This window comes from Myxine glutinosa, chromosome 2 (genome assembly GCF_964187855.1).
Source record: "Myxine glutinosa chromosome 2, kmMyxGlut1.1, whole genome shotgun sequence".
NCBI lineage: Eukaryota > Metazoa > Chordata > Myxini > Myxiniformes > Myxinidae > Myxine > Myxine glutinosa.
Genome location: NC_136262.1, coordinates 2,838,955 through 2,866,917, shown reverse-complemented (window position 1 = coordinate 2,866,917; position 27,963 = coordinate 2,838,955). Strand labels below are relative to the sequence as shown.

Below are 27,963 nucleotides of genomic sequence, written 5' to 3'. Positions count from 1 at the left end.
AGGTTAATGTCTCATGATACAAGGCTAGGATTGTCCAGGAATGGTTCCACGAACATGACGGTGAATTCAGCTTACTGCAGTGGCATGCCCAGTCACCAGGTCTCAATACAATTGAGCATCTGTGGGATCAGATGGAACAAGCTATTCGGAGTAGAGATCCACTACCAGTCAACTTGACACAACTATGGGAAGCAATGGAGTCAGCATGGGCGAACATCCCCGTGGAACGCTTTGACACCTCGTAGAGTCCATGCCCCGAGAAATTGAGGCTGTTCTGAGGGCAAAAAAGGGGTGCGACTCAATATTAGGAAGGTGTTCCTAATGATTTGTACATGGAATGTATACTGTATATATATATTTATACGGCAAAAACTCTCTCTCTCTCTCTTTGTATGTACAGTATGTGTTCTATGCATGACAACATCTTTTAAGTTACAAACTCCATTCTTTGGGTACAAACACAACTTTGTGTGGGGGGTAACATAGGCCTTATGGCTGCGGCCTCACGGGGGAGGGGGAGGTATGAGGGTTGGGCAGGGGAGCATATATTATGTATGTAAATGTGTACCATGTAGTGCAACCTGGTGGTGATGGAAGTGGGTATTACAATTTCCTTATTTACCTGGGCAACACTGAGGTTACAGCACTCCCCGCACAGGTAAAGCGACCTGGTGGTGGTAGAAGTAGGTATTACAATTTCCTTATTTTACTTGGGCAACACTGAGGTTACAGCACTCTCCGCACAGGTAAATTTGTCCTCCTTCACTTTCCTCCCTCTCACCTCCCTTCTCCTTCCCTTCTACCAACCCTTCCCCCTCTCCTCTCCTACCTCCCCTCTTTTCTCTCCCGCCCCCCCCCCGTCCCTCCCCTTCCCACCTCTCCAGGCAATGCCGGCTACTTCAGCTATTTATATAATAAAAACGAAAATACTCTCAATGTGTGATGCGATTTGGGGTTTTATTATTAGAGAACACCTTCAGACAAGGAAGCACCTATATCTGTCACCAGTTTTCACTATTTTCTCGAAAATGGACCCAAAGAGAAAGTACGTCACATGGGGATAAAAATGTGACCAAGGTTCCTTCCCCCATATAAAGGGGTTTGGTGCGTCGCTTGTACTCCCCAAATCTAGAGGGTTACAAAGGTGGCCACGCACACCTGTACGGCGGTACTTGACATTTTTCACACAGACTATATTAGTAATAGTTCTGATAATGATCACTCATTTTTAAGAAAGCATATGGAGATGAAGGTACTGACAAGAATAATGCGCTGAGTGATAATGCTAAGGTGAAACAACTTCGGATTTCTCTGGATGGTACATTTTACCTGCGAGATAGATTGGAAATTGATTGGGAAAAAAATGATTATGCCGAAGAATACAAGTCTTACCAAAAGGTGTGTGAAAGCAACGGTAATCAAGAGCCCATTTTGGATAAGGCTGCGTTTCAAAAACTTTATACAATCTACGCAATTGACCTAAGTTCTCAAAAGGAAACTATAAAGTCTAATAGAGTGGATACTTCTCTATACATTGAAAGAGGGGAGAATGAAGAAGTTGATACATATTGTTTGCTTTTGGAAGAAATAGAATTGCAGATTAAAGTCTCCTTCCAATTTTTTTGAAAAATAAGGTCTTTAACCTTAAACAGTCTCCTTCAAAGGGACGAACTAAAAAAAATTTGAAAAATAAGGCCTTTAACCTTAAACGGTCTCCTTCAAAGGGACGAACTAAAAAATCTTTTGAAAAATAAGGTCTTTAATCTTAAACAGTCTGCTTCAAAAAAAAATTGAAAAATAAGTTATTTAATCTTAAACAGTCTCCTTCAAAGAAAATTGAAAAATAAGTTCTTAAACCTTAAACAGTCTCCTTCAAAGGGACTAACCAAAAAAATTGAAAAATAAGGCCTTAAACCTTAAACAGTCTCCTTCAAAGGGACTAACCAAAAAAATTGAAAAATAAGGTCTTTAACCTTAAACAGTCTCCTTCAAAGGGACTAACTAAAATAAGTGGTTTTCAACGACATCTTCATCAAGAAAATTTTATTTTAAACGAAAAAGTATCTATAAATTACCACTAGATTTTCATCAAAATTTTTTATTTGAAGTAAAGTTTTACGATATAAATATGGTGAATACAAAGTTTGCAACATTTGTAATACTGGATATAAATATTATAACAAACACCTTCAAACCCAGAAACACACATTAAATATTTTCCAACAAATATCTCCACTTGAACGAGAAACAAAACATTGTTATGTCTGCTCTGAAGACAGTTATAAGAGTACTATAAAGGGTAGTTATAAGAAACACCTTCAATCACACAAACATAACAAGAATACAACAACAACAACAACAACATGCATTTTAAGGCCATTTTCCCTGCAAGAGCAGGGGTTAGCCCTGCGGTCCCCATGACAATCTTCTCCATTTTGCCCTATTTTCTGGATCTCTCCTTGTTAACCCCCTTGCCCGCATTTCTTCTTCCACCATCTTTAGCCAAGTCTTTCTCGGTCTTCCCCGTCTTCTACTTCCTTCTACATTCATTTCCATCACTCTTCTCAACCAGTCACTTTCATCCTTCCTCAACACATGACCAAACCATCTCAACCTGCTCCTCTTCACAGCATCAATCACAGGCTCTATTCCCATCATCTTTCGCAATTCATCATTTGTCTTCCTCTCTCTCTCAGCGACACTCCGCACATCCACCGAAGCATTCGCATTTCCACCCTTTCCAGCCTTCGTTGCTGCTCTACATTCATGACCCATGTCTCGCTCCCATAAATCATAACACTTCTCACACATGCAGCATACACCTTTCCCTTCAGCTTCAACGACACTCCCCTCCTCATCACCACGCCACTCAGTTCCCGAAACTTCTTCCATGCACATCTCACTCTAGCAACCGTTGCCGAGTCTGATCCACCTTCTCCATTCAGCATGTCTCCGAGATAGCAAAATGTTTTCACACCTTCCAGCTTCACGCCATCTCCAAGATACAACTCAACATTTCCTCCATCTGCAGCTCCCTCTGTGCACACCTTACATTTGAATGTAGCTGCCACACTGGTTAATGACCCTCTCAGACCACTACATTTTTGATGAACCCACTCAGCGCACATTGTACATTGAATGGAGTTCACTCCGACACCCTTCCTGCACACAGCACATGGCCACTTCCCAGTTCTTTCCACCTCACCACATGCTTTACCACTTGCCATCACCTTCGTCTTTCCTATATTCACCTTCAGACCTTTTGTCTCCATACTTTCCTTCCACTTGTTCATCTTTTCCTTCAGTCCATCCATACTTTCCGCAATCAACACCAGATCATCTGCATACAACAACTCCCACGGTAAACCCTCCTTTACGTTCTGAGCCAGCACCGCCATCACAGGTACAAATAGTAGTGGACTTAGTACCGACCTCTGATGCACTCCCACCTTCACCTCAAACTCACCACTGTTCCCATCCTTCGTCCTTACAGCTGTGTGCGCTCTATTGTACATTGCCATCACAACTCTGATCAACCATTCCTCCACTTCTAACTTCCTCAATGCCCATGTCAATACTTCGCGTGGAACCCTATCGAATGCTTTCTCCAGATCAACAAACCCAATAAACAACTTCTTCCTCTTCTCCATGTACTTCTCCTGCAACTGCCTCACAATAAAGAGCGCATCTGTCGTTCCTCTTCCTGGCATAAATCCAAACTGCATTTCGTCGATCTTCACCTTCTTCCTTATCCTCCTCTCCAACACCCTTTCCAATACCTTCATTCCATGCTCCAATAACTTTATCGCTCGGTATGAGCAACACTCCAGAGGGTCACCTTTCCCCTTGTATAGAGGGACGAGGGTACTCAGTTCCCAATCCACTGGAATGCGGCCTTCTTTCACCACCAGATTACAGATCTCTGTCATTCTCTTCACACCCCAACTTCCTGCTGCCTTCAACACATCTCCCACAACTCCCATCGGCCCTCCCACTTTTCTACTCTTCATTGCTTTTATCGCTTCCTCAACTTCCTTCTCAGTTATCTTCTCTGCCGGTCCTAAAACTGGGTTACTCTCTATGTTGCCATCCCATTCATTCTCTGTAATCAAAAGCATTTCCATATATCTTTTCCATCTTCCTTTAATTCCATCTGGGTCCACAACGATTTGTCCCACTTCATCCTTCAAGCAACTCACCCCCATCACATCACACCTCTCTTTCGCTATCTGCTTTGCAATCCTGAATACCGCTCTCTGACCCTCTTCCGAATCCAAGCGTTCTCCAAACATTTTCCTACATGTCTCCTGCGCCTTTGCTACCTCTTTCTTTGCAGCCTTCTTGGCTGCCTTATAACTTTCATGCTCTGCTGTTTCTGCTCCCGTACCCTTCGCCTTCTGCCACTCCTTGAACTTCTTCCTCTTCTCGTCAATCAATCAACATAACAAGAATGAAGAGGGGATACTTGGATACTCTATTGAAAACACTGATGAAGCATTTAAAGGACATATAAAAATAAGATTGTTTCGATTTGATGAACCAGGACCATCTTCATTCTTTGAGTTCATTGATATGGTTAAATTCTATTAAATAAGTATTGAAATTCTAATTAAAAACACATTTATTGGTCTCAAATTGCTTATGACAAGAGAAGGTGATGAAAAAACTCCCTACATGAGAACAAACCCTCACTTTATCACATCATTCCAAGATTTCCTAGTATGTGATGTTTATGATGACCTGCAAAGACAAGAACTAATGTTGATAATAGTTTGGTCGGTAGTGGATTCGTTATTTTAAAAATAATCTTTCAGATAAACACATCTTTAAATCAGACCCTCTTAGTGCTTCTTCCTATATTGATTTAGCAAAATAGATAGAGCTTAAAAGGGCTGTTGTTAATATTAAAAACAATGATAATGTCGTCTTCTTATATTGATTTAGCAAAATAGATGGAGCTTAAAAGGGCTGTTGTTAATATTAAAAACAATGATAATGTCGCGCGATTGCCCCTCGGTTAAGACCGGGGAAATGGCGGATGGCCAAAACGAGCTTGAACTCCGAGGCGACGTTCAATGGCGGATTTCACTATACATATGCGCGGGGTAAAGAAGGAAAGAGGAAGAAGCAGCGAGATTTACCTGGCGCAATCCCGGGCAGTTTTCAACCTGCAGGAAATTAAACTCACACGAAACAGAATTTATGTACAAAAGAACAAGGCTACGTTGCCATGGATGCCAATAACAAGAACACGCCGGTAATTAAATGTCCTAAATCGGGATGTCCCCACACAGACCAGATACAAAACAATGGAAGAATGAATAAAATAAATCGTCGTGTTTGCGTTCGTGTTTGGGCTTATCTCAATCAGTAATCAGGTTTATCAGGCTCCGTCCAATGTGGCTCTGGTGTTGGCGCGAAGCAGGCCTCCCCACGTCCCCCATTCACTCAGCCTTGATGCGTCCTTGTTCATCACACTTCAGCGGCAAGCCTCACCCGTATGCTCGTCGTTCGCACAACAACGCAGGGAAGAGCATCGACGGCTTTCCGTCCCTCCACCATCTTTCAAACTGCTCATTCCTCCACCAAAGTCCGAAGCAAGAGAAGGTCCAGCGCGAGGGACAGTCCAGAGCAAGAGGGCAAAGGGAAGAGAGGCAGAGGTGAAGAGAGAAAATGTCGGTCTCCGGTCATTCGGTCTCTCGGTCGGTCGGTCGGAAAATGTCGGTCTCTTTTATCAGATGTCCTCTGACGTCACTGGTGCTTCCTCCTCCAACCAGTGCGTAGCTTCTAGCCTTCCCGAATCTTCTGATCTCATCCGTCCCCTCCCATTGGCCGAGCGCTTGGTGCCCTGCTCCCATGCCATTGGTCGGTGGCCAATCACAAGTCCTTCTTTACTCTCCAATCAGTGCTCTTGGTGTTGCTCGCTCCTCCCCCTCCTGTCAATCACGTATTCTCCTGGGCGTGGCTCTCGGCCCGCCTGTGCGATGTCTGCCTGCCATGGCGACGTAGCGTGCAGTCGCTTGCTGTCTGCTCTTCTGGTCAGTTTTATCGTCTTGTGGCGGAGGGAGATTTAATTAGTGTTGTGCTAATGGGCCTAGCTAATGTATAAGAGCGTGTTCCCATAAGGGACACCGGGATGTTCACAGAGGTTTGACATACAATGGAGTTAGCATAATCCCTAGAACTATTTATCATGCCCCATTCCTCATAATGGGGATGAAGATACACCTTAATCTGAACAAACCGCCTAAACATAACTTATTACAGGGGAGGTTTCCCTATCACGACAGATGAAGAACCTACCTATGCAGATCTACCTGGATCTAGATATGGCCGACCCAACTGACATAACAATAATAAATGTTTTCTATACTCTGTTCTTGCTCACCTTCACCCACAGAAACTTAATCTTAACATAGTAGGTCATTACTTACCATACATTAATGAACTTAATGTGAAAGATTTGAACTTTCCCTTGTCATTGATAGATATTCCAAAATTTGAGGAAGAGAATAAATCTATCTGTTAATGTATATGGATTAATGGATACAAACAAAGTTCAAATATTAAAATTTTCAAAAACTATAAAAATGATGAAACACATTGACCTTCTGTTATTGTTCGGGAGAAAATTCACATTATGCTTCCATCAAAAATGTATCAAGATTAACCACTTCACAAGTATTCAATAGAAAATGTAAAACATATGTAAAACTCTGTCATATGTAAATGTAAAACTCTATAAGCGATGTCTCAACTTCTTTCATACGAAAGAACGATTAAACCAACATTCAAAATATTGTAGTAATCATAAATCAACCATAATTAACATGCCAAAATTAGGTTCAAACATATCATTCAAAGATTTCAACAAATCTATGAAACATCCATTTGTGATATACGCTGATTGTGAAAGTATCCTTGAAAAGATAGATTCTGCTTCTCCAAATCCAGATCAATCATACACAAATAAATATCAAAAACATACTTTGTGGATTCTGTTATTACAGACTTGGCATTTAATATGGAATTTTTTTTTTTCTTGACTTGGGTTTACTTTCTTAACTCAGTATATCAATCTGGTGAGTTTCTTTTACACTTTGGTGATTTATTTGTTAAAAGAACCATATCACTGATTGTCTGTCGCAGCAAGAAGTCAACAACAGGATTATATCACAGGTGGCGTGGCAAAATGTACGGACAGGTGCATTTGACAATTGGCTTCACAATCGGGTATATAAGGGTTGTTGCGTTCTGTATTAGTGGAAAACAACTGCTGCATGTCTCCAAAAGTTATTGCCGCTTCCTCTGGAGATGGTCTGTCAACTCGACAATGCTGTTTGTCATGGAGTGGTGGCTTTACGAAATTACAGCATGAAAGAGCGTGCTATTGCTCGGCAGTATGGCATCACTCAAGGTCAGGTGTCAAAGATCCTGAAAAGAAATGCTCAGAGGGGTGTCCCCACTCCAATACCGAGGCCAGGACGTCCCCGCAGAACCACAAGGAGGGATGATCGCCAGCTGCACCGGTTAGTCCGCAATGGCCGTACCAAGTCAGCTAATCGGCTTAGGGCTGAGTGGCAGCAACTGACAAATGTGCCTGTATCCAGAAGGCTAGTCAACCAACGACTGGTTCAAGCAGGCTATCGTGCCAGGCGTCCCCTGAGAAAGCCACGCCTGACCAGAAGAACACTGCCAGCGCCGATTGCAGTGGGCCAGAGAGCACCGTCAATGGCAGCCAGGACACTGGAATCATGTGATCTTCAGTGACGAGTCTAGATTTCTGGTCTATCGTCAAGATGGTCGCGTCCGAGTGTGCAGACAAGTGCAAGAAGCCTACAACAAAGATTGTATAGTGCCAAGAGTCCAAGCTGGAGGTGGTGGGGTGACTGTTTGGGCTGCTTTTCATGCAGGGGGCAAAACTGACCTGGTTGTTCTGAATGGAAACCTGAACCAGTTCAAGTACAGGGCCATTCTGGAAATTCTGGAAAAGCAAGAAACATTGCTTCCATTTGCTCGTGCAGCCTTTCGAGGAAACTTTGTCTTCCAAGATGACAATGCACGGCCTCATTATGCTCGCATGATCCAACACTTTCTTGCTGACCGTGGTGTCGAGCATATGGAGTGGCCTGCCATGTCCCCGGATATGAATCTGATAGAGAACTTGTGGGCAGAACTAACGCGTCAAATCGACAACTTGGACCAGCAGCCTGCCTCTGTGCGTGAATTGCAGCAGGCTATTGTCACTGCATGGCAAGCGATTGCTGTCCAAACCTTGGCAAATCTCGTGAACAGCATGACTCAACGTGTACGTGCTCTCCTGAATGCTCGTGGGGGTTACACGAAGTACTGAACTGTAATTTTACTGTCCGTAATCCCAGGCGTAATTTAACTTTTGTTTTTGTTAAAAAAAAAATTGGTTAATGTGCAAAATAAAGAGATACTTCTGGAAAACGTACAGAGGTTTAACACAGTACTCTCCATGAATTGAGTTCGATATCAGTTTACATCACTTTCAAGGATCAATTTATTTGCTTCGAAATGTCAAATGTGGTTTTTGTTTCTTTTAAAGGTCACATTAACAAAATCTAGATTAATTTCAACATAATTCCAATGAACTTTTGGTTCTAAGACATCTTGAAAAGTAAGTTCACCCCCACAAAAAAAATATTCCATATTAAATGCCAAGTCTGTATATCAAATCAGCCGTAGGTGATGAATACAACAAGTTAGAACTTTACAGAGGAGAAGATGCCTCCCGTGAGTTTGTAAAACAACTGCAGAAAGACTGTATTCAATTATCTGGGATAATGGGAAAAACGTATATCGCCAATGTGCTTAACAAAAGAAGAGAAAAGGAAATTTAGGAAAAATAATATCTGTCATATTTGTGAGTAGGAAAGTAGTGAAGGTCCAAAGGTAAGAGGCCATTGTCATCTCACTGGTAAATATAGGTCTGGCTCATCAAAGTTGTAATCTCAATTTTAAACTTCCCTCTTTCATTCCAGTCTTTCTTCACAACAATGCTCACTATGACACACATCTATTTATAAAATAATTGAGTAAAACCAGTGGAGACATTTCAGCCAAATTTCCAAAAACACATTTCATTCACAAAAACAATTCATACATCTCCCATAACTCATATCAGATTTCTCGACACATTCAAATTTATGGCAAGTCCATTATCTGACTTGGTATCAAATGTTAAAAACTTTCCAAATCTTAAATCACATTTTTCAATTCAAGAAGAGATTGAACTCCTATCACAAAAGGGGATATATCCTTATGATTATATGGATTCATTTGAATAGGTTTAAAGAAACACAACTTCCCTCTAAAAAGAATTTCTATCATGAGTTAAATAAAGGTCATATAACTGATAAAGATTACACTCAAGCACAAAATATTTGGAAGAAGTTTAATATAAAGAACCTTGGGGAATATCACGATTTGTATCTTAAAACTGATGTTCTTTTATTGGCTGATGTGTTTGAGACTTTTAGAACCGTCTGTCCCAATTAAAATTTAGACCCTGCTCATTATTACACTGCCCCAGGATTAGCTTGGAGTGCTATGTTAAAAATGACTAAACAGGATTTGGAATTAATCGGTGATGTAGATATGCTTTTGATGATAGAGAAGGCTAAAAGAGGAGGAATATCTCAAGTATGTTCAAAGAGATATGCTAAAGCAAACAACAAATATCTTCCGAACTATGATGCTGAAAAAGATAGTTCTTACTTGATGTATAATGATGCCAACAATTTATATAGATGGGCTATGTCTCAAGCTTTACCTTATGGGAAACTTAAATGGGTAAAAGAAAATAATTATAAAAAAGTTTTACAAGACATCGTTATATCTTTTCAAAAAGACTTAGATAAAGCTAAAGTTGGATATTATTTTGAAGTTGATTTAAAATATCCAGAAGAACACAACAAACACAAAGACCTGCCCGACACCCCTGATAAATAAAGTCCAAGAAAAGAATGGCTTAGCAGTTATCAGCAATCATTTCTTACGACAGGTAAATCAACAGAAAAACGACTTACTACATTACAGGATAAAGGGAATTGTGTTTTACATCAAAGGAATGTAAGACAATTTTTATCTGCTGGTTTGAGAGTGAAGAAAATTCCTAAAATTTTAGAATTTATACAAAGTCATTGGTTAAAGACCTATATTGATTTTAACACAAAAAGGAGAACAGAAGCAAAAACAGATTTTGAGAAGGACTTTTATAAATGAATGTATAATGCTGTATTTGGTAAGACGATGGAAAATGTTAGGAACAGACAAAATATAAGACTTGCTACATCTTGGAAGCAAGCATCTAAATTAATTAATAGACCCAGTTTTCAAAGAGTAGACGTGTTTTCAGAGAACTTTTGTGCTCTCCATTTGGTTAAAGAGAGTATTGAAATGGATAAACCTATTTATATATGAACAACAATTCTTGACTTATCAAAATTATTAATGTATGACTACTTTTATAATAATTTGAAGAGGAGATATGTGGACGATATTAATCTACTATATATGGATTCAGACAGTTTTATTTTGAAAATAAATACAGAGGATATTTATAAGGATATGTCTGAGGATGTTAATATTTATGATACAAGAGATTATAAATCAGATAACAAACTATTCTCCACAAAGAATAAAAAGGTTATTGGAAAGTTTGAAGATTAATTGGGTGGAAAGATAATGAGTGAATTTCTAGGTTTGAGATCGAAGGCTTATGCTTATAAATATATTGATAATAATGTTGAAAAGAGTGATAAAAAGTTAAAGGGAGTAAAGAAAAATGTAATTAAAGAAACAATAAACTATGAACATTATTACAACTGTTTAACATTTAAGAAAGAAGAGTATAGAGAAATGAATACAATACAAAGTTATAAACATCTATTATATACAGAGGAGGTAAATAAGAAAGCATCGGGGGCTTTTGATGATAAGAGGTTTATTTTAGACAATGGAATTGATAGTATCCCTTATGGATATGAGTATTAAGATAAGTGATAAGCTAATATTAGGGTTAAGAAAATTTAAGTGTTAAGATAAACATAAGTGTTAAGATATTTAAAATATAAGTACAAGTGTTAAGATATACATAAGAATTAATAATAAAAAGGGAAGGGGGGGTTTAACGGCTACCGCCATCTTTGTTAACTGGTATATGAATGATAGAACCAAGCATTAACCAAACTAAAGAGTGGAGAAAATCACAGCCTTTTTATAAAAATGGAAAACATCACGAATGTGAGAAATATCAAATAAGCCTTATTGCAGAAATAACTAAAACAAAAGTGGATAAAACAAATAGGCAGATAAATTAAATACAAATAAGTTAGAGGATGTAAAGAAAATAAACATCCTTGAATGGACAGAAAGCTTTGATGGTTATCAAAAGTTCAATGGAAAAATAATTTACGACAAACTCAAAAATGATACGTGGCTCGGTAGGTGCTCAGACAAAAGCAATAAGAGGTTTACCATTTCATCTCTGCCCAACAAAGATACTTAAACCAAGAACCATCAACAAAGATACTTAAACCAAGAACCAAGATCAAACATACTATTTGTTTATCAATATTCTCGATGGTCATGAGTTCAATAAGAAAATTAAGTGATTCCCTAAAAAAGAACATAGGCAGATATTCGTTGGGGGCTCTCTACATGAGTTCAAAGAAAGGATGGCAGAAAATAGAGTGGAATGAGTGTTTTAGAATCAACAAATATTCATTGGTTCTCTGTATGTATGTAAAAGAATATGTGGTTTGTAGTTCCTATGGATTTGGTTTTAAAAAATGGGTTGGGATAAATTATTGGATAAAAATGGGAAAGTAGGGGGGATGATTCATAAGTTCCAATGCATTTCCCCCATTCACTTACATGTAAAATTGGGTGTGTTTTAGAATCAACAGAGGGTTTGGGCGTCTATTGAGGATTTAACTTTTGTTAATGGTTTCGATGGAAAAGGGAGAAACAGACGGATGTTTTTTTATGTTTTTGTTGGGTGTCCCATACGTTCCTACGCATTTCCCCATTCACTTACATGTAAAATTGGGTGTGTTTTAGAACCCCCATTTCTGTACCAACGGTGATGGATTTCCAAAACGCTCCTCAAAGTCTTATTGTACTTGTTTCATTGTCTTGTTTGTGTTTCTCCTCTTCTGGTACCACACCACTGATACCAACCTCTCTTCCACTGTAAATGGACTAGTGTCTGCCATCTTGGTTTAATATATTAGTTGTATAATCTAAAAAAAAAAACAGTATAAATACATGGTATAAACAAATCTTCTTAAATAAGAAGCTAAACACGTGTCCTGGGACTTGAGTCACCTTGTAGGCCCATGGTTTGAGGTGGTTTGAGGTGGTTTGAGGTGTCCAACAATTGAAAGTCAGGATTGGTTGTTTATGAGTAACTATGAATGCAAGACCAATGATGGTATTGATGATGATGATGCGAGAACACCGTGTTATATGATCATGATTTTAAAATGTTTGTGTTCACACAGGTTGTAGAGATTACTCACCATTATGGAGCTTCAGCAGAACTTGAACTGGCTCCAAGCACGACTACCTGTAATCTTACTGGTCAGTGGAAGAGACCATCGGGCGGGAGATGCACCAATCATTTCTTCATTCACTCATTAATCTATGAATGGAAAATAACATCAGACATGCGTTTATATCAATGGTAATACCTACCACCACGCGGCCATGGTAAGGGTTTAATAAGGTTCCAGAACAAAAGGTATAAAACTGTCTGGGACCGCATCCGCTTTGTACTAAAACTAAACTTGATGAAAACAACAACTGGGCCTTCCCTCCAGGTCTCCTAGACAGCTATTCACGACCATCATCCTCCCTCAATCCCCCCACCAAATTTTGCTTCAATGGCAGCATGTTAGTGGATAAGCTTCAGTGGAAGCATCCATGTTATCCATCCCCCTCAACTTTACCTGCACATCCCTTGTTTGTCCATCTCTGTATATTTTCTCCCTCCACCCTGTTGTTGTGGTTTCCCCCCTTCTCCTGCTTTTGCTTGTGTTGTTGTTGTGTTGCCCCAGTCAGTTCTGATTCCTTGTGTTCTTGTTGTGTCGCTCCACTCAGTTCTGATTCCTTGTGTTGTTGTTGTTGTTGTTGTTGTTGTTGTTATGTTGCTCCAGTCAATTCTGATTCCTTGTGTTTTGTTGTTGTTGTGTTGCCCAAGTCAATTATGGTTCCTTGTGTTGTTATTGTTGTTGTTGTTGTGTTGCCCCAATCAGTTCTGATTCCTTGTGTTTTGTTGTTGTTGTGTTGCGCCAGTCAGTTCTGATTCCATGTGTTGTTTTTGTTGTTGTTGTGTTGCCCCAGTCAGTTCTGATTCCTTGTGTTACTGTTGTGTTGCACCAGTCAGTTCTGATTCCTTGTGTGTTGTTGTTGTTGTGTTGCACTAGTCAAGTTCTAATTCACTATGTTGTTGTTGTTGTTGTTGTTGTTGTTGTGTTTGCCCAGTCAGTTCTGATTCCTTGTGTTGTCATTGTTGTTGTTGTTGTTGTTGTTGTGTTGCCCCAGTCAGTTCTGATTCCTTGTTTTACATTGCGTGCTGATCCATTCTGTGTTCTATGTCTTCCACGACTCTTGACTATTTAAATTAATAACAAACTAGTAATTGGCGTCCACCACCATTCTTGAACATGTTGTGGAATTTTCACCTTTATTCACTTTAAATTTGTTTTCTCCGCACCAGCTTGAGTCATTGACTCAAAACTCTCCACATAGGAGTGTCTACCCATGGAGAATTGTTTCAACAAACTCACTAAATCATTCGATGGTAAATGATGCCGGCGTTTCTGTTTTCTCTAAGCGTGGGTTTGTAGGGGTTGGAGTGTTTGGAGTGTTTGGAGTGTTTGTTTGGAGGGCTTGGAGTGTTTGGAGGGTTTGGAGTGTTTGGAGTGTTTGTTTGGAGGGCTTGGAGGGTTTGTAGGGTTTGAAAGGTTTGGAGGGTTTGGAGGGTTTGGAGGGTTTGGAGGATTTGAAGGATTTGAAGGATTTGAAGGATTTGGAGTGTTTGAAGGGTATGGTGGGTTTGGAGGGATTGGAGGGATTGGAGGGATTGGAGGGTTTGGGAGGTTTGTAGGGTTTTGCAAGGTTTTCATGGTCATAAACGTGTCCCCCTGTCATATGACCAGATCCTCAACTCTGATTGGTGTACGTTTGTGGGGACATATGGACAGACAGACAAACGCCGTTCTGGACGGCATTACTCCATGGCCTCCACTGTAAAAATATCACAACTTTGTGATAAATATTGTTACGTTTATGGGGGTAGATGGAAGAACCCCATCGTAAAGGTAGGATTGTATAATTGAAGCATGGACCGTGGATGCATAGGAGAAATCTCGATGTACTTAAGTAGGGAGACTGTAGCTTAAGATTGTTTATGTGTCTTCACAAGAGAGGTGTAGCACATGAGTGGTGAAGATAACTAGTTAGGGATTAGGGTTAGTTTGCTCCAGTATGTGATTTCCCTCTGTGACTTTCCCTTTACGTTTTATATTTACAAGGCTGGCAATGCAAAACCTCCATTTAACGACAACAACAGCCGACAGAACCCGAACATTGCCGATCGAACTAAGCCCCACCTCCAAAGGATCATAGGAAACAGGCCACGCCCGTGAGGGACATGATTGGCCCAGAGATTGTGGGCGGGGCAAACTGGGAGGGACGTCCGGTGATTGGCTCCGAAGAGGAGGAACGCTTGTAGTGCCTTCGACGCGTGGCGTTCGATGCCGCCATTATGGGCCACTTCCTGCGTGAGTGGCTACCCCAATTACAACAGCCGCCAAGCCTTCTAAAAGTACTCGTTGGGATGCCAAGCTAAGTGCAGGCTGAAGGGGTTATATTTTCATTTTATCCTTCCCTTGTGTGTTTTTGACACTGTGTGCAGGGTCCCTCAAAATAGGACTTAGTTTTACCTCAGCATTCATTTTATTTCTTGATTTATTTTCATTACATTTTATTTGTTGAATTTCCATGTCGTGTTAACTTGTTTGTGGGTTTGGGAATAAACCTGTGTGTTTCGTGAGATAAATACCTCACATCTCTTCCCTCCGCGCGTGCCAAAAATAACTGCTAAAAATTCTGCTGGTCACCTCGGGAGTAAAACTGTCTCGGTTATTCGTCCAAGGCTGGTCTTAACCAGCTACAGACAGGACAATATGAATCCAGTCACAAATAAGTCCAAAGTGTTGTACTGAATGCCTCTTAATAAAGGATAATTTGTACACAGGAAGTAGATAATCCCAGAAACATCAGATACCTGTTTGACTCACCTGTTTGTGTTGCAGGTTTGGTTCTGTGTCGCATGGTCATCTACAGCTACCTCGTCTCAGGTCATAACTGTGAAAGAGAACTATGAGGGAAACCTTCCGCATCGCATTGGACAGGTCAGGAAAACTCGAGAAAGTCACGGTGTTTCTTCCTAACAACAACAACAACAACAACAACAACAACAACAACAACAGGCATTTTAAGGCTATTTTCCCTGCTAGCGCGGGAGCGGGGACCGCAACAGCCTTGCGGTCCCCATGACCATCTTCTCCATTTTGCCCTATTTTCTACATCTCCCTTTGTTAATCCCCTTGCCGCATTTCTTCTTCCACCACCTTTAGCCAAGTCTTTCTCGGTCTTCCCCGTCCTCTACTTCCTTCTACATTCATTTCCATCACTCTTCTCAACCAGTCACTTTCATCCTTCCTCAACACATGACCAAACCATCTCAACCTGTTTCTCTTCACAGCATCAATCACAGGCTCTATTCCCATCATCTTTCGCAATTCATCATTTGTCTTCCTCTCTCTCAACGATACTCCGCACATCCACAGAACCATTCGCATTTACACCCTTTCCAGCCTTCGTTGCTGCTCTACGTTCATTACCCATGTCTCTCTCCCATAAATCATAACACTTAAACACAATAAATACATTAAACACAAACACAATAAATAAAACACAAAAACACAATAAGTAACACAATAAATCATAACAGTCTGATGCCTCTACTCTCTGTCGCTCCATTCTTCATCCCTCAGATCGGCAGTCTGCAGCCTCCTCAGTCTCTGCAGACCTGGACAAAATCACAGACTGGGCAAACAAGTGGAACATGTCTTTCAATCCTGACAAATCTCACACTCTTACGATGTCTCTCCGAAAAGACCGACTGGACAACCCTCCCATCCACTTTCTGAATAATCCTCTCCAAGAAGTTCTGTCACTCAAGCTTTTGGGTCTCACTATCTGCCATGATCTTTCCTGGGAAAACATTATTTCAAATCTGGCCTCCAAAGCCAGTAGCCGAATGGGCATCCTCCGTCGTGCGAAGTCCTTCCTTGGCACACCTGAGCTCCTCACCACATACAAGGCTTTCACCTGCAGCTCAATGGAATACTGCTCTCCCCTCTGGGCTGGTGCTCCTGCCTCACACCTAGCTCGGCTTCACGCTGTTGAAACCAAAGCGTTCAGAATCATTGGAATCTCCCGCAATGAAGCTAACTCCGAGGGCCTTTCACTCACTCACCGCAGGCAGGTTGGTGGTCTTTCCGTCTTCTGCCGACTCCTCTCTGGCCTTGCCCCCCCAGCTCTCTCTGGGCTCTGTCCCCCAAATATTCCTACAGGTCGCACAAGATCTGCCTGCAACCCTCTTATGGTTAAACTGCCAAAATCAAGACACTCTGCTCACGTTCACTCCGTCATTCCTCTTTTCTCCCACCTCTGGAACAAACTCCCTCACTCTCTTCAATCCCACTCCACCCTCCAGGTCTTTAAAACAGCTGTTCACCACCATCTCTTATCTTCCCCCATCCAAAACCTTGACCTTTTCTACCCCCACTAACTTCACCCCAAATCCACTTTTTTGAAATACCAACTTCTGGCCTGGAAGTCCTTGGTGTCCTTGTGTTTTATACTTCTCCCACCCCCCGCCCCCTTCCCACACCTCCTCCCCCCAAGCCCTCTCCCTCCCACAAATCTCCCTGCTCTCAAATGTTATGTTTGTGTGCTTCCCCTTCTCTCCCCCATCTTGTCTTCCGCTCCCTCTTTTTATATAATTTGTTTGTCTGGTTGATTTGTTTGTGAAATAAATGTTAGCTCTTTCACGAGCCTCGATTCGGTATACAAAAAAAAATAAAAAAATCTCACACATGCAGCATACACCTTTCCCTTCAGCTTGAACGACACTCCCCTCCTCGTCAACATGACACTCAGTTCCCGAAACTTCTTCCATGCACATCTCCCTCCAGCAACCATTGCCGAGTCTGATCCACCTTCTCCATTCAGCATGTCTCCAAGGTAGCTAAATATTTTCACACCTTCCAGTTTCACGCCGTCTCCAAGATCCAACTCAACATTTCCTCCATCTGCAGCTCCCTCTATGCACACCTTACATTTGAATGTAGCTGCCACACTGGTTAATGACCCTCTCAGACCACTACATTTTTGATGAACCAACTCAGCGCACATTGTACATTGAATGGAGTTCACTCCGACACCCTTCCTGCACACAGCACACGGCCACTTCCCAGTTCTTTCCACCTCAGCACATGCTTTACCACTTGCCATCACCTTCGTCTTTCCTATATTCACCTTCAGACCTTTTGTCTCCATACATTCCTTCCACTTGTTCATCTTTTCCTTCAGTCCATCAATACTTTCCGCAATCAACACCAGATCATCTGCATACAACAACTCCCACGGTAAACCCTCCTTTACGTTCCGAGCCAGCACCTCCATCACAGCTACAAATAGTCGTGGACTTAGTACCGACCCCTGATGCACTCCCACCTTCACCTCAAACTCACCACTGTTCCCGTCCTTCGTCCTTACAGCTGTGCGCGCTCTTTTGTACATTGCCATCACTACTCTGATCAACCATTCCTCCACTCCTAACTTCCTCAATGCCCATGTCACTACTTCACGTGGAACCCTATCGAATGCTTTCTCCAGATCAACAAACCCAAGAACAATACTGTTTCTTCCCAACTGGTTGTGTTAAAAAAAAAAAAAAAAAAAAAAACTTGGTAATTATGATGACAACATTAAGAGAAGTTCCGAGATAATTATCATTTTTAGCCACGCACGTCTGCCATTTTGCTCATCACTTTTTAAGGCCATAGACTTCAGGCCTCTAGTTTACATTTGAACATTGAACAGCAACAAAATACACCAAAATATTGACGTGATAGACACAACAAACCAGAATATTGATGTTCAATCATAAAATAAAGGTGCATTTTGAGGAAACAAAGGTTCATTTTGATTACAACTCATGAAGAGGAAATGATGCAATACAGGTTTTGTTCGGGAGTGATCACGTAAACGATCAATTAATTATTCACCCGCCCAAAAAAACGACAAAATGCGGAGGTGACGAAATGCGGATTGGAGGGAATAAAAAAATTGATTTTACTATATTTATTTATATCAAATATGGAAAAACACCTTTTAAGAGAAATACACCCGATTATTGATGTGATCGATAAAATCCACCTGAATATTGATGTGATCGATAAAATACACCTGAATATTGATGTGATGGCCAAAATACACCAGAATATTGACGTGATAGACAAAATACACCCGATTATTGATATGATCAACAAAATACACCAGAATATTGATGAGATGGCCAAAATACACCAGAATATTGATGAGATGGCCAAAATACACCAGAATATTGATGTGATGGCCAAAATACACCAGAATATTGATGTGATCGACAAACTACATCAGAATATTGATGTGATCGACAAAATACACGAGAATATTGATGTGATGGCCAAAATACACTGGTATATTGATGTGATCGACAAACTGCACCAGAATATTGATGTGATCGACAAACGACACCAGAGTATTGATGTGATAGACAAACTACACCAGAATACTGACGTGATGGACAAAATACATGCGATTATTGATATGATCAACAAAATACACCAGAATATTGATGGCATGGCCAAAATACACCAAAATATTGGTGTGATCGACAATCTACCCCAGAATTTTGATGTGATAGACAAAATACACCAGAGTATTGATGTGATGGCCAAAATACACCAGAATATTGATGTGATGGCCAAAATACACCAGAATATTGATGTGATGGCCAAAATACACCAGAATATTGATGTGATCGACAAACTACACCAGAATATTGATGTGATCGACAAACTACACCAGAATATTGACGTGATAGACAAAATACACCAGAATATTGATGTGATGGCCAAAATACACCAGAATATTGATGTGATGGCCAAAATACACCAGAATATTGATGTGATAGACAAAATACACCAGAATATTGATGAGATGGCCAAAATACACCAGAATATTGATGTGATGGCCAAAATACACCAGAATATTGATGTGATCGACAAACTACACCAGAATATTGATGTGATCGACAAAATACACGAGAATATTGATGTGATGGCCAAAATACACTGGCATATTGATGTGATCGACAAACTGCACCAGAATATTGATGTGATCGACAAACGACACCAGAATATTGATGTGATAGACAAACTACACCAGAATACTGACGTGATGGACAAAATACACCCGATTATTGATATGATCAACAAAATACACCAGAATATTGATGGCATGGCCAAAATACACCAAAATATTGGTGTGATCGACAATCTACCCCAGAATTTTGATGTGACAGACAAAATACACCAGCATATTGATGTGATGGCCAAAATACACCAGAATATTGATGTGATGGCCAAAATACACCAGAATATTGATGTGATGGCCAAAATACACCAGAATATTGATGTGATGGGCAAAATACACCAGAATATTGATGTGATCGACAAACTACACCAGAATATTGATGTGATCGACAAAATACACGAGAATATTGATGTGATGGCCAAAATACACTGGCATATTGATGTGATCGACAAACTGCACCAGAATATTGATGTGATCGACAAACGACACCAGAATATTGATGTGAAAGACAAACTACACCAGAATACTGACGTGATGGACAAAATGCACCCGATTATTGATATGATCAACAAATACACCAGAATATTGATGGCATGGCCAAAATACACCAAAATATTGGTGTGATCGACAATCTACCCCAGAATTTTGATGTGATAGACAAAATACACCAGAATATTGATGTGATGGCCAAAATACACCAGAATATTGATGTGATTGCCAAAATACACCAGAATATTGATGTGAAGGCCAAAATACACCAGAATATTGATGTGATCGACAAACTACACCAGAATATTGACGTGATAGACAAAATACACAAGAATATTGATGTGATGGCCAAAATACACCAGAATATTGATGTGATGGCCAAAATACACCAGAATATTGATGTGATAGACAAAATACACCAAAATATTGATGTGATAGACAAACTACACCAGAATATTGATGTGATCGACAAACTACACCAGAATATTGATGTGATAGACAAAATACACCAGAATATTGATGTGATGGCCAAAATACACTGGCATATTGATGTGAAAGACAAAATACACCAAAATATTGATGTGATAGACAAACTACACCAGAATATTGACGTGATAGACAAAATACACCAGAATATTGACTTGATAGACAAAATGCACCAGAATATTGACGTGATTGACAAAATACACGAGAATATTGATGTGATAGACAAAATGCACCCAAATATTGATGTGATAGACAATATACACCAAAATCTTGATGTGGTAGACAAACTACACCAGAATATTGATGTGATAGACAAAATACACCAGAATATTGACTTGATAGACAAAATGCACCAGAATATTGATGTGATAGACAAAACACATGAGAATATTGATTTTGATAGACAGACCTACACCTAAATATCGACGTGATAGACAAAATACACGAGAAGATTGATGTGATAGACAAAATACAACAAAATGTTGATGTGATAGACAAACTACACCAGAATATTGACGTGATAGAGAAAATACACCAGATTATTGATGTGAACGACAAACTACACCAGAATATTGACGTGATGGCCAAAATACACCAGAATATTGAGGTGACAGACAAAATACACCAGCTTATTGACATGATTGAAAAAATATACCCGAATGTGGATGTGATGGCCAAAATACACCCGAATGTTGATGTGATGGCCAAAATACACCCGAATGTTGATGTGATGGCCAAAATACACCCGAATGTTGATGTGATGGCCAAAATACACCCGAATGTGGATGTGATGGCCAAAATACACCCGAATGTTGATGTAATGGCCAAAATACACCCGAATGTTGATGTGATGGCCAAAATACACCAGAATGTTGATGTGATTGACAAACTACACCAGAATATTGATGTGATAGACAAAATACACGAGAATATTGACGTGACAGACAAAATACACCAGAATATTGATGTGATAGACAAGATAAGAATGGCTTGTGTTGGTTCAATACAATAGTTTATTGAGAGATTTCATATTCCAAAAACGATAAACACCATTCCTGCGAAAACGAAACGAAGATGCAGCTTACAATGTCGTCCTTGTGATTTACAAATCGTTATTCTGCAAAACTCGATATAACCCATATATTTATGCACTGCTATTGAATGCTTCATTTCAGAAACCGATACAACCGTTTTTTTTCTGCAAAACTTGATATATCCATTTAATCAATCATTGCACAGCATCATATTCTCGTGATGAAATATGTCTATGCCCATGTTCTGATGGCTTTGCCTCGCTAAAGATGCCAAAAAACACCAAATAAGCAAATTTATCTTGAAACAAGAAGAAACAAGTGTGATCGACAAACATCATTATACATACCTGCACCAAGTTTTAATTTAAATCCCTTAAGCTGCTCATAAGTTATCACATTTTTACCTGACATGACCTCTGACCTTTCACATCTTGATGCCATAATTCAATCAGTTCATCTTTGCATCATATATATATACATATATATATACAGTCACGTGAAAAAGTAAGTACACCCCATGTAAAGTTTTGACTTTGTCAACATATTTCAACATACAGCTATTTGATCTTCATTTCAACAATATTGATAGATAAAGGTGATATCTATCTATAATGCCAGTAATCTCTGTGTGTCTGTCTGTGACCGCTGTTTCTCGACAACCACGGGTCCGATATACTTTAAACTTGCCAGGTATATTGCTGGGGACCCGAGGATGTGCCTTTTCAAGGTTTCATATTAATCGGACAAGTAGTTAGCGAGCTATGTCCAAAAAACGATTCAACCCCCTGACAAAATTTTCCCCCTGACAAGGTGGAAAAGTTTCTGTCAACCCTCGACTCTGATTCTGCAACTGGACCCGACGGCATCAGCCCACGGGTCCTAAAATCCTGCTCTGCTGCTCTATCTCACCCTCTCTCTGTTCTCTTCACCCTCTCTTTTGCTCAAGGTCAACTGCCATCTGCTTGGAAATCAGCCAACATCACCGCTTTGCACAAAAAAGGTGCAAAAACAGATCCTAGCAACTACAGACCAATCAGCCTTCTCCCAATTATCAGCAAAGTCATGGAATCCATCATTGCTTCTGATATGAAATCTTTCCTCTTCTCCAATGGCTTGATCTCTGATCATCAATTTGGTTTCAGACCAGGTCACTCTACTCTGGACATGCTGCTTCTGCTGTCTCAACAATGGATGGAGGTCCTCAATGCCAAACAGGAAATTAGAGCTGTCTCCCTCGACATATCACGTGCCTTCGACACGGTCTGGCACCCCGCTCTGCTCACCAAACTCTCCTCCTTTGGTATCCATGGAAATCTCCACGCATGGCTGGCGGACTTCCTCTCTAGTCGTCGTCAACGTGTGGCCCTGAATGGGTTTCTCTCATCTCCTCTTCCTGTTCAGGCTGGAGATCCCCAAGGCAGTGTTCTGGGCCCCGTGCTTTTTCTGGTCTTCATCAATGATCTCTCTGACTCTCTCGAAAATCCTCTCTATCTCTTTGCTGATGACTCCACTCTCTGCCGCTCCATTCCTCTTCCCTCAGATCGGCAGTCTGCTGCCTCCTCACTCTCTGAAGACCTGGACAAAATCACAGACTGGTCAAACAAGTGGAACATGTCTTTCAATCCTGACAAATCTCACACTCTTACTATGTCTCTCCGAAAAGATCGACTGGACAACCCTCCCATCTACTTTCTCAACAATCCTCTCCAAGAAGTTCTGTCGCTCAAGATTTTGGGTCTCACTATCTGCCATGATCTTTCTTGGGAAAACCACATTTCCAAGCTGGCCTCCAAAGCCAGTCGCCGACTGGGCATCCTCCGTCGTGCGAAGTCCTTCCTCGGCACACCTGAGCTCCTCACCACATACAAGGCTTTCATCCGCAGCTCAATGGAATACTGTTCTCCCCTATGGGCCGGTGCTCCTGCCTCACACCTAGCTCGGCTTCACGCTGTTGAAACCAAAGCTTTCAGAATTATTGGAATCTCCCGCGATGAAGCTATCTCTGAGGGCCTTTCACTCACTCACCGCAGGCAGGTAGGTGGTCTTTCTGTCTTCTACCGACTCCTCTCCGGCCTTGCACCCCCAGCTCTCTCTGTGCTCTGTCCCCCAAATATTCCTACAGGTCGCACAAGATCTGCCAGCAACCCTCTGATGGTTAAACTGCCGAAATCTCGGCTCTCCGCTCACCTTCACTCTTTCATTCCTCTTTTCTCCCGCCTCTGGAACAAACTCCCTCACTCCCTTCAATCCCACTCCTCCCTCCAGGTCTTTAAAACAGCTGTTCACCACCATCTCTTATCTTCCCCCATCCAAAACCTTGATCTTTTCTACCCCCGCTAATTCACCCCAGATCCACCTTGTTTGAAATTCCAACTTCTTTCCTGGAAGTCCTGGCAGTGTCCATATGTTTTATACCTCTCCCACTGCCCCCTTCCCACGCCCCCCCCCCAAAGCCCTCGCCCTCTCTCAGATCTCTCGATGTCTCCATGTCTCTCGGTCCCTGCTCTCAAATGTTGTGTTTGTGTCCTTCCCCCTCTCTCCCCATCTTGTCTACCGCTCCCTATGTTATATGTTTTATGTGTCGGTTTGTCTTTCTGTGTGATTAATGTTCGCTCTTTCACGAGCCTCGATATTGTATACAAAAAAAAAAAAAAAAAAAAAAAAAAAACCAATCAGAGAGCAGCGAGCTATCACGTGTGCCGAACGTGGCGAACAGACTCTGCCTCGGACGGCACATTTGAGAGCGTATTCATTTATTTCACGTTGGCAAACTATGTTGGCGTTAAACTATGTTTTAAAACTAATTAAAACTACTTTGCGATTCTTTCGCTTTCCTGCGCATTTGTGCACGCTATGGCGATTTCTTTACCAAACTCCGCAAGCCGTTCGCTTTGGACCAAACCATTTCATGTAAATAGAGGGGGGGGATTGTCACCGTACTCGCAAGCCGTTCGCTTTGGACCAAACCATTTCATGTAAATAGAGGGGGGGGGGGATATAATTTTAGATATATATATAGTACGGGCATGCCCTAGTAATATAACAAATATCATGTAACATTTACATTTTGTCGTCCATTGTATCTATCTATAATTCCAGTAATCTCTGTGTGTCTGTCTGTCTGTATGTATGTATGCGACCGCTGTTTCTCGACAACTACCGGTCCGATATACTTGAAACTTGCCAGGTATATTGCTGGGGACCCGAGGATGTGCCTTTTCAAGGTTTGAAATTAATCGGACAAGTGGTTCCCAAGGTATGGTCACCGTACTCGCAAGCCGTTCGCTTTGGCTTTGCGAATGGACCAAACCATTTCATGTAAATAGAGGGGGGGGGGGGGGTTCTGTGGTCGTTGCGAATGGACCAAACCATTTCATGTAAATAGAGGGGGGGGGGGTTCTGTGGTCGTTACTGCCACGTGGTTTCAAAGTTTTTTTTTGTTGTTGTTGTTTGCACGCATGTTTTTTTGCACGCACGTACGGGCAAGCACGTACGGGCGTGCCCGTACGTGCGGGCACGCCCTAGTAATTTAAATAAACATAAATGCAAATTTCACATGTGGAAAAAGTAAGTACACCCCTACATTTATCACTACTTCAAATAATTAAAATTACGATCAGGTGCATCAGCTCGGGTGCAAATGATTAGAACATCGTTAGAGAGGATCTTGGAGGAACCTGTCTTATTTTAAAACCTCAGACATTTAGTTTGGTTTGCTCTTTGTTGTTGAAGTGTGCGGCGTCACCATGCCTAGATCAAAAGAGCTCTCTGGGGCCTTCAGAAAGAAGGTTATAGATGCCTACGAGTCTGGGAAGGGATTTAAAAAGATCTCCAAACAATTTGAAATCAATTATTCGACTGTCCGGAAGATCATCTACAAGTGGAGAAGATTCCAAACAACTGCCAACTTGTTCAGGCCAGGCCGCTCCAGCAAGTTCAGCCCGAGAGCAGACCGAAAGATGCTGAAAGAAGTCTCAAAGAACCCCAGAATGTCATCACGGGACCTACAGGTAGCTCTTGCCACTGTTGATGTCAAAGTTCACGAGTCTACCATTAGAAAGAGGCTGCACAAATTTGATCTACATGGGAGGTGTGCCAGGAGGAAACCTTTGCTGTCCAGAAAGAACATCAGGGCAAGACTAAAGTTTGCCAATAAACACCAGGGAAAAGACCAGCACTTCTAGAACAATGTGTTCTGGACAGATGAGTCAAAGGTAGAGCTATTTGGCCACAGTACCAGAAGACATGTTTGGCGAAAACCAAACACAGCATTTGACCACAAGAACCTGATACCAACTGTAAAGCATGGTGGTGGAAACATTATGGTTTGGGGCAGCTTTGCTGAATCAGGGCCTGGGCAGCTCACCATCATAGAATCCACTATGAATTCTTCATTGCACCAGAGGGTGCTTGAGGATAATGTGAGGCCATCTGTCGGGAAGTTGAAGCTCAACCGAAGGTGGACCTTGCAACACGACAATGACCCTAAACATACCAGTAAATCCACCAAGGAATGGCTGAAAAGAAAGAAATGGAGGATTCTGGAATGGCCAAGTCAAAGCCCGGATCTAAATCCTATCGAGATGTTGTGGGGGGATTTGAAACGAGCTGTGCATGCAAGAAACCGCTCAAACATCGCACAGCTGCAATAATTCTGCATTTAGGAGTGGGCAAAAATTTCTCCCAGTCGATGTCAGAGACTGGTAGACAGTTATAAGAAACGCCTACTTGAGGTTGTTTCTGCCAAAGGGGGCAATACCACCTATTAGAGCCAAGGGTGTACTTACTTTTTCCACATGCGAAATTTGCATTTATGTTTATTTAAATTATACAATGGACTACAAAATGTAAATGTTTCATGATATTTGTTATATTAAATCACCTTTATCTATCAATATTGTTGAAATGAAGATCAAAAAGCTGTATGTTGAAATATGTTGAAAAAGTCAAAACTTTACATGGGGTGTACTTACTTTTCACGTGACTGTATATATTTACAGTGCATTCAGAAAGTGTTCCGACCCCTTCACTTTTTTCACATTTTGTTATGTTGCAGCCTTATGCTGAAATCGTTTAAATTCATTTTTTCCCTCATCAATCTACACTCAATACCCCATAATGACAAAGAGAAAACAGGATTTTAGAAAGTTTTGCAAATTTATTAAAAAGAAAAAACTGAAATATCACATTGACATAAGTATTCATACCCTTTGCTATGACACTTGAAATTTAGCTCAGGTGCCTCCCATTTCTCTTGATCATCTTTGAGATGTTTCTACACCTTGATTGGAGTCCACCTGTCGTAAATTCAATTGATTGGACATGATTAGGAAAGGCACACACCTGTCTATATAAGGTCTCACCGCTGACAATGCATATCAGAGCAAAAACCAAGCCATGAGGTCGAAGGAACTGCCTGCAGAGCTCAGAACCAGGATTGTGTCGAGGCACAGATCTGGGGAAGCCTACAAAAAAATTCTGCTGCATTGAATGCTCCCAAGAGCACAGTGGCCTCCATAATTCTTAAATGGAAGAAGTTTGGAACAACCAGGATTCTTCCTAGAGCTGGCCGCCCGGCCAAACTGAGCAATCGGGGGAGAAGGGCCTTGGTAAGAGAGGTGACCAAGAACCCGATGGTCACTCTGGCTGAGCTCCAGAGATCCTGTGTGGAGATTGGAGAAACCTCCAGAAGGACAACCATCACTGCAACCCTCCACCGATCTGGGCTTTATGGCAGAGTGTCCAGACGGAAGCCTCTCCTCAGTGAAATACAAATTAAAGCCCACAGAATCTTGTTTCTCACAGTCTGAGAGTCCTTTAGGTGCTTTTTTTTTTACAAAATCCAAGCAGGCTTTCATGTGTCTTTCACTGAGGAGAGGCTACCGTCTGGAGGTGTGTGCCTTTCCAAATCATGTCCAATCAATTGAATTTACCACAGGTGGACTCCAATCAAGGTGTCGGAACATCTCAAAGATGATCAAGAGAAATGGGAGGCACCTGATCTAAATTTCAAGTGTCATAGCAAAGGGTCTGAATACTTATGTAAATGTGATATTTCAGTTTTTTCTTTTTAATAAATTTGCAAAACTTTCTAAAATCCTGTTTTCTCTTTGTCATTATGGGGTATTGAGTGTAGATTGATGAGGGGAAAAATGAATTTAAACGATTTCAGCATAAGGCTGCAACATGACAAAATGTGAAAAAAGTGAAGGGGTCTTAATACTTTCTGAATGGACTGTTTATGTGTATGTATGTGTGTGTATATATATATATATATATATATATATATAGATATATATATATATATATATATATATATATATATAGATAGATAGATACTATCATGTGATTCCTCAGGTGAACACCACAATGATCACGAATGGCCAATAGCGAGCTTCAACTCCGAGGAATTGATCAAATGTGGATT

At 41.0% G+C, this 27,963-nt stretch overlaps 1 protein-coding gene across 2 annotated transcripts in view; it reads left to right on the top strand.

The window, feature by feature from the left end:
* LOC137422091 (cadherin-17-like) overlaps positions 1–27,963 on the top strand; it is a 327,803-nt gene that overhangs the window by 16,529 nt on the left and 283,311 nt on the right. For both annotated transcript variants that reach the window (XM_068108842.2, XM_068108841.2), the window contains exons 2-3: positions 12,534–12,612; positions 15,351–15,449. In XM_068108842.2, coding sequence (XP_067964943.2) covers positions 12,556–12,612; positions 15,351–15,449 — 156 coding nt within the window. In that variant the 5' untranslated portion in view covers positions 12,534–12,555. The remainder of the gene's footprint in view (positions 1–12,533; positions 12,613–15,350; positions 15,450–27,963) is intronic.